Source organism: Musa acuminata, chromosome BXJ2-11 (genome assembly GCF_036884655.1).
Source record: "Musa acuminata AAA Group cultivar baxijiao chromosome BXJ2-11, Cavendish_Baxijiao_AAA, whole genome shotgun sequence".
Classification (NCBI taxonomy): Eukaryota; Viridiplantae; Streptophyta; class Magnoliopsida; order Zingiberales; family Musaceae; genus Musa; species Musa acuminata.
Window position 1 is genome coordinate 3,238,935 of NC_088348.1, and position 8,327 is coordinate 3,247,261.

The 8,327-nt window shown below is 33.5% G+C and overlaps 1 protein-coding gene across 1 annotated transcript; it reads left to right on the forward strand.

Moving 5' to 3' along the window:
* The first annotated feature begins 1,235 nt into the window (after positions 1-1,235).
* Positions 1,236-5,332, forward strand: LOC135626291 (ankyrin repeat-containing protein At5g02620-like). Its single transcript, XM_065131494.1, has 3 exons — positions 1,236-1,817; positions 4,444-5,164; positions 5,211-5,332. Exons 1-3 carry the CDS (start codon positions 1,236-1,238, stop codon positions 5,330-5,332), a joined length of 1,425 nt encoding a protein of 474 aa, XP_064987566.1.
* The last annotated feature ends 2,995 nt before the right edge of the window (positions 5,333-8,327 follow it).

An 8,327-nucleotide genomic window follows, 5' to 3' on the forward strand; every position in this document is an offset into this window, starting at 1 on the left:
CTGTCATCAATAGCAGAAAAAATATTTCCAACATTCTCATCAGTTGCTACACTAACTTCAGCAGACTCAATAGTTTTCTCAACAAGTTTTCCCTTTTGCTTTAATTTATTTTTCAATTTAAAACAATCAGATTTAATGTGCCCCATTTTATGACAATATCTGCATTCCAAATTTCTCTGTCTGGATTTAGATCTAGATTTAGATCTACTAGTGTCAAATTCTCTTTTATCCATTCTCCCCCTAACAACCAGACCCTAAACCCGATTCTCTCTACTTACCCCAGTGATATTCCTGTCTATCTGCTCCTTAGATTTCAGTGCAGATTTAATTTCTTGATACAAAACTATTTCTTTTCCATAAATCAAAGTATCACGAAAATGCTTAAAAGATTGGAGAAGAGAACACAAGAGTAACAAAGCTTTATCCTCATCATCAATTTTTGTATCTATATTCTCCAAATCCATAACCAAAGAATCAAACTTATCAAGATGTGAGAGTATAGATGTACCTTCAGTCATCCGAAGCATATATAGACTCTGCTTCAAGTAGAGACGATTCTCCACTGTCTTCTTTATGTACAAGGCTTACATGCTCTTAGCCGTAGTCTCCGTAGCTACCTCCCGTAAAACCTCGTCAGAGAGATTTAGAATGATGCTAGATCGGGCTTTCTTATCCAGGAATGTTCTCAGCACCCTGAAATGCCAAATCAACTCCGTCTTGAACCAGAATGGCCTCTATCTTGAGTTGCCACAAAGTTGACATTTCTGTCGAATTTCTCGATAACAATCTTTGTTATTGTGCGACAATAAAATGGAAAGAATAAAAGCGAGACAAGAACACCAGAACCAGATATACGTGGTTCGGTCAATTGACCTACATCCACGGACGAAAGAGGAGCAAATTACTACTATAAAAGTGGGACACTTGCAAATGTCTTAGGAAGATATTCCTAGGCCATAAAACACCTTCAGCTTACTAAACAAGAAAAACCCAAATCGTAAGCACGTTTTCTTGTCTGATTTTCCCGATGTGGGACTATGGGACTTGCCAAACTAACAGAGACTAATGGGAAGGAAGCAACTTACGTTTTGGGGCCGGTGTCTTGATGGAGACAGGACCAAGAAGACCGAGCGGGAGGAATCGTTAGAGATTTTTAGCCTATATATAGGCGTCCTAACTTCGAGTTGTTTGTGACCAAATCGAGAGAGTGTGTGTGTGTGTGCGCGTAACTAAGCATGGATCCGAGACTAGAGGAAGCAGCTTATGCGGGAGACCTCACTTTGTTGCGGCGTTTGCTACAAGAAGACCGGCTCCTGCTCCACAGGCAAGCCATCGCCGCGGCTCACCTGTCGGACAGCCCCCTCCACATCGCTGCATCGCTCGGCCACTCCGACCTGGTCCGGGAGATCCTCACCGTAAACCCGGAGCTCGCGCATGGCCGCAACCGCGAAGGCCTTTCCGCCTTGCACCTGGCCGCTGCCCAAGGCCACTTATCCGTGGTGAACGAGCTGCTGCAGTACGCAGCCGCTGCCAATCTCTGCTTGGCGACCGACAACGATGGCTTCATGCCGGCCCACACTGCAGCCTTACGAGGCAGGCTTGATGTATTGACTGTGTTACTGGATGCGTGCCCGGAGTCCGCGCGAGCTGTGACATCGCAAGGTGACTCCATCTTTCATCTTACTGTGAAATCAAACAGCTTCGAGACCGTGCAGTTCTTGCTGAACAGAACAGATGAAAACGATGAGCTGCTCAACTCCGGAGATGCGAAAGGCAACACCGTCCTGCACCTTGCTGTGGCCAGAAAACAGCTCCAGGTAGGTATTCCTGATCCCGAAGGCATCCCGTACATCTTGAGACACAGCCTTGTCATAGCAAAAAGATACAAGTATTTTGCATTTCATTCACGAAAAGCAAATGGAAATAGTAAGGAGCTACATGTTCAAATTAACTTCAGACACAAATAAAACATCATCATAGTACAACATAAATCTCATAATATTTAGATTTAATAATTTTAGAAATTTAAATCTCCTAAAAAATAACTTAGATAAACAGAATTCTGGTTTTTCTCCATTACCCCCTTTATTTGAAATAAGTTCTCGATGAAAATATCATATTAAATAATTATTTATGAATATGACATAATATTAATAATGATGTCTAATAGTGCTTATTCTTTTAACATGTTCAATAAATATCTTGGGTGATAATCCTTTCGTTAATGGATCTGTAATCATAAGGACAATGCTAATATATTCAATTAATATTATTTATTTCTAAACTTTCTTTTTTCACCGCTAAATATTCCATTTTCATATATTTATCACCTTTATAGCACTCACTTTTAAAGAAGAATACTATTACAAAATTATCATAATAAAGTTTTAAATTTTTTTAAAGAGTAAATCATGAAAACGAGATTTGAGCTTTTGAATTGTAGCCTTCAAACATGTCACAAACTAAACTTCTATGATGAATGTAGCAATGATGGACTGCTTTTATTTTGCCCTCATCCACAAAATTGCTCCTCAACTAAAAGGAACAAATAGTCAAGTGTTATTTTTTTTATATCAACACATCTAGCAAAATCTGAATCTAAACATCCAATTACTTCGAGATTATTTGATCTCCTATGAGCGAGTATATAATCCTTCATTCCTCATAAATATCTTATAACTTTCTTTATAGCTTTTTAATAGTCAAATCTAGAATTACGTTGATATCTGCCCAATATTCCAATAGCAAAACTGATGTATGGCCTAATACAAATTTAGGCATGCATTTAACTTTCCAGGATAGATACATAAGGAATTCTTTTCATTTGTTCCAATTCATTCTTTGAACATTGCATAAGATAAATTTACCCCCTTTCCAAATTGGAATAATACCTCCTAAATAATTTTTTTTACTTTTTAAAAGTTTTATTAATATTTTTTTTATGAGATAATCCTAATAATCCTTATGATTGATCTTAAAATATTTTAATTCCTATCACATGGGTTGCCTCTCTCATATTTTTTAATTCAAAGTTTTTAGAAAGATATTTTTTATTTCATATAATAAACCAAGATCCATAGTAACTTGCTCCCACCAACCTTCGTATATGTATATAGATCAATAGTATTTTCATAAATGTAAAGAATTTTTTGTATTTAAGATATCAGTGTCGAGAAGTTTGTATAATTTCATATATTGATTTCTTAAGTTTATATATCATGTGTTTCTTCCCTTTAATTGGAAAGCCTTTAGGTTGGTAGATGTAAATTTCTTTCTCCAAGTTCTCATTTAGAAACATCTTTTTTCATATCTATTTGGTGTAACTCTAAGTTATAACAAGCTAAGATCATAAAAAGTTTGAAAAAATCTTTTCTGAAAATTAAATAAAATATTTTTTTATATAATCAATGCTATCTTTTTGAGTGAAACCTTTAGCACATGACCCGGTATATATTATCATTCAAGTACAATTTGATCTTAAAAACCTATTAATAATTGACTTTTTTACATCATTCAAGTAATTCATCAAAGGTCTCAAACTTGATTTTCATTCAAAGATTTTAATTCTTGCATTAACCTATTTTTTTAGAAATTATAGTTTCAATGGCCTATAAAATAAAACTGGACCATCATATATAACTAAGTCACTTTTGACTATGGTAAATAGACCACATAATTATTAGAAATAATAGATCTCCTTTATTTTGAGATATTCTTAATATTATTATTTGTGATTGACTTGTTATAGACTGATTGATGTTTATTTCATCATGGAATGGTTGATCATTTATTTATTTATTGCTCTTGAACATTATCAAATTGTTTAACGGTTTGGGGGAACAACAACATTGAAGTTACTAGTAAAGCTACCTCTATTTGAATTTTTTAAATAATTGTATTTCGTGAGTCACCACTCTCACTTATTTTACAATTCTGAGAATAAAATCTATACCTCTTAGATTATAAATATTAAATAATAAAAACATAATTTGATACGATAATAAGATAAACAAATTCAAAAATAAAAGTTATAAATATTAAATCATGACTATGATACCATATCTAAATAGTTTAATTCTTAAATAGTTTAATTCTTGCACAACTAAAACATCATTGTGCACAACATAAATCTCATGATCTTTAGATTTAATGTTTTTTTAATAAAATCAACTTTAATTGAAAAAAAATACCTTGACATAATTCTAGTTTCCCTTGTTTTGACATATGCTATGGATGAAAAGAGAGGATCATGTTCCAAAATTTATAGTGACAAAAGATGTCTTTCATCCAAATATTAATTTGAAATTAATATATATTAATTAGGAAGAGACATCTATCCGAGAATTGCATCTTTTATCGTTAATAGATACGATCTTTAATATCATAAGAATCAAAAGTCATGTGTGCCACGTTAATTCTGACACATAGCTCGAATGAATGCAGATCGTGAAGTTGCTTCTGGGAAGGCGAGGTATCGAAGTTAACGCCACAAACATGAGAGGCGATACCGTCCTTCATATGCTACGGGATTCACCCTTCCAACATGGAGATCTATTGTTGGGAGAACTGATTCCGGCAGCAGGTGGAAGAACCGCCGCAGAAGAAGGGAAGACTCAACCGAAATCGTCACCGAGTGATGCCAGAGCCTCTGCCACTATCGCGTCACACAGAAGCCGACCAAATCGTTGGAACCCCTTCCGACGCCAGGCTCGACCTTCTAAGGATAACCGCAGCCCCCGAAAAGTATTGTCTGAACTTAAAGAAAGGTACAACAACAATCCAGCAACACTAATGTTGGTGGCGACGTTGATCGCCACCATCACATTCCAAGCTGGGCTAAACCCCCCTGGTGGGTTTAAGCAGAAAGATGATGATGGGCCGACTCCCCCCAATACAAAAGTCAATTTTCATGAGAGTTCAAGTGAAGGAGAGGCGGTTCTAAAATATGGTCTCAAGTTATTCCTGCTGTTCGACATGTTCGGGTTGTTTGCATCCTTGAGCATCATCCTCTTGTTGATATGTTGTGTGCCCAGACGGACTAAAATGGCGATGGGAATCCTAAAGTGGATTCTATGGCTGGCGGTGTTCTCGACGGCATTAGCATTCTCGACCGCCATTGTGCGAATATTTTCCTATCAGCTCGACACTGTCATCCTTCTCATGAGTTGGTTCGGAATTCTCAGTCTCTTCATGGTTTGGGTGTGCTTTAGAGCGATCAGGTGCTTGTTGCGTAAAGGTGGATGCTGGAAGAAGAAAGATGGAGAAGGAGAAAGCCATGGAGGCCCCACAAGGGCCGTTGCCATCTGCACGAAGATTTTGGTGGGCGTGTTGATAATAATTCTTTTAGGAGTATTTTCTTTTGTAAATTATTTAGTGCTTATTTATATATTGAGTAGGTCAAAATAGAATAATATGACCTATCATTATTCTTATATGGTTTATCCTTTATCATCTTTTAAAGTTACTTTATCTTATTTTCAGAATGTAATTTGCTTTAATCATTAGTAACTTTGGTTTTGTTGTTACAGATGATTTATGAGAGTTTTGTGGAACATTATATCTCTTACATATTAATGATGTATTTATTTAAAAACACTGGATTCAGCAGATCTAAAACTTATCAATAGTACAATGATGCACTAATATATTTATAAAATCTTAAATATCTGAATCATTATCCATACTAGAATAATTTAGAACCGACATAATATTAAATGGTGCATAAAAGATAACAAGGATTTAATGTATAGAATTATCAATTATTAACAACTGTGTGCCTATACTTATGTTGCACTTCAAAAAAGAAACATAATTAATCCTTCATAAATACTTTTTTTTTATTATATAAAAGGACTTTAGAATATCTTTTATGTCTAATTTGGATTTTTTTTTCTGTATCAACTATAATATTTTTATATTATTACTATTTTTATTTAATTTTTTTAGGATATTTATTTTATTTGGAAAAATAATGAATGCATTCTTCAAATATGTATTATGCAACCCCTCTGCTACATGTTTTTATTGTCATCAACTCTTTCGGTGGTTATTATTATTATTATTATTATTATTATTATTATTATTATTCTTTTAAAGTATGATGTCACAATTTATTGTTCAATGACATTTATTTTTTTCCCTTTTCGTCAAGCTTTTAAAATTTGTTCTATGATGAAGATGGATTTACAACTATAGACATGTCATAAGTTGATTATTATTATTATTATTATTATTATAAAAATAAGTATTTATTACTTTTATATATGTTATATGTATAGTAATATGGTTAAATTCCCCAAAAATCAAAATTCAATATACAAATTTATAATTTCATAATAAAATTACAAGTTATCGTCAATTTCAAGTGAAATTAGTAGGGAGAACCCACCTCATTCATATATCACATGACTATTAGCTCAGCATGAAGAGCAAACCTATGTCATATGATAGACACCCAAGTCCCACAAAAAAAAGGCTTGCTATAAAGGTTCTTCAATTTACTATTATAATTATCAATTACTATTTACTTATGATTTCACTTTTTATTTTAATCTTAATTTGAGTATCGAAGGGATTGGATGAGGCGCCCAATTTTATCTTTTTATATATTGATCATCAAATAAGCAAACAATCATTAGAGTCATTCTTTTAGTTGTCTTTTTCTCTCAAGCATGATCACAATTCGTTCCACCGACTCATCCATTCGATGTCGAAGAATCATGCATATGACACAAAGGTTTTTTGAATGTGTCAACCGTTTTAACCTTAAGTGTTAAATAGGTGTTAATTATATATTGAGGTATCATCCACACGATGCTAAAGTATCGATCATATCTTTATTCCTATATTATATTTTAATATATTTTATTAAATGACTCAGAGAACTTGATTTATAAAGATTTTGACTCTTAACCGGAAGATTATATATTCACAATCAAACTCATATATTTTAATGTCATAATATTTTAAAAAATACTATTGTAAAAAAATAGAATGGAGGAAAAATTGAAAATATAAAAAGTATAAGCTTGAGTTTTTTCCCATAAATATATCCTCCTTTGCGAAAGATGATGCCTATGGTCCGATCGCACTTGACGTAGAATAATATTTAGCATTTAAAAGTGGCACCCCTAATAGTTCCATGTTAGGAATCCTAACGACAAGTCCACTAAAAGTCACTAAGCTAAGGTAATTAAGATATTAAAGTGATCAGGCCACAAGCATATGCATTGTTTTGTATCTTTCTTTGCAATCATAAGATAATACGTTATTTTAGTTAGGTTAGAAACTAATCCAAATCAAATATTAGGATAATCTTTTTGCCTCTCATGCAACCTTGAATCAATATCTCTTAAGGTCAAAGTCTTCGAATAGACTTCGTGCAAGTCATTGTTAATTGTTGGCCTCATGTGAAGGGCTCTGACTCAGCATGCATGAACTTGAATGGATGATAGAGCAACTAGGGAATGAGACATGCATCTACAATAAAAAAATTTGAGCAACGAGGGAATGAGACATGCATCTACAATAAAAAATTTGAGCAACGAGGGAATGAGACATGCATCTACAATAAAAAATTTGAGCAGCGAGGGAATGAGACATGCATCTACAATAAAAAATTTGAGAAACGAGGGAATGAGACATGCATCTACAATAAAAGATTTGGATGACGTAAAGAGCCACCGAATCATGGTGACATAGGTCGTAAGACTCTAGTTGGATAATGACTCATACGTAAATTAGATATTTAGTCTCCGTACCCAACTAATTAGATCGAATCAAGGTGTTTTATAAGCTAATAATGCAATAATACATCCTTTGAGCTTCATCGTTTCAGTCGCTTAAAAATATTTCTTCTTTATCCAAACTTTATATACTCCTTGAAACTCTGAAATCTAACCTAATATTGCAATAATACATTCTTCGAGCTTCATCATTTGATTCACTTAAAAATGTTTCTTCTTCGAGTCAAACTTTATATTCTTCTTATAACTTTGAAACCTTCTTATGCAATACAAGCGAAGACTAACATTGAGAGACTATGGGGCTATGAAAACTTCATAACTAATTTAGATTTCATATCCTCAAAAGACTAATGTTGAAAATATATTTAATAGAGTCCTTCCATACTTAACATACATCTTTAAATATCTAAGATAAGAGAAAGAAGCAAAAAGAAATTGATAGCTCGAATTCTAGATGATCGGATGAATGTTTTACGTTGCAATCCATAGTAACATGACAATGCTTTTTGTTCTTAGCCTATTGACTCCCATCTTTCATTTTCGTTGCCATCATGCATCGACTTTTGGGAAAGAAAAGATTAG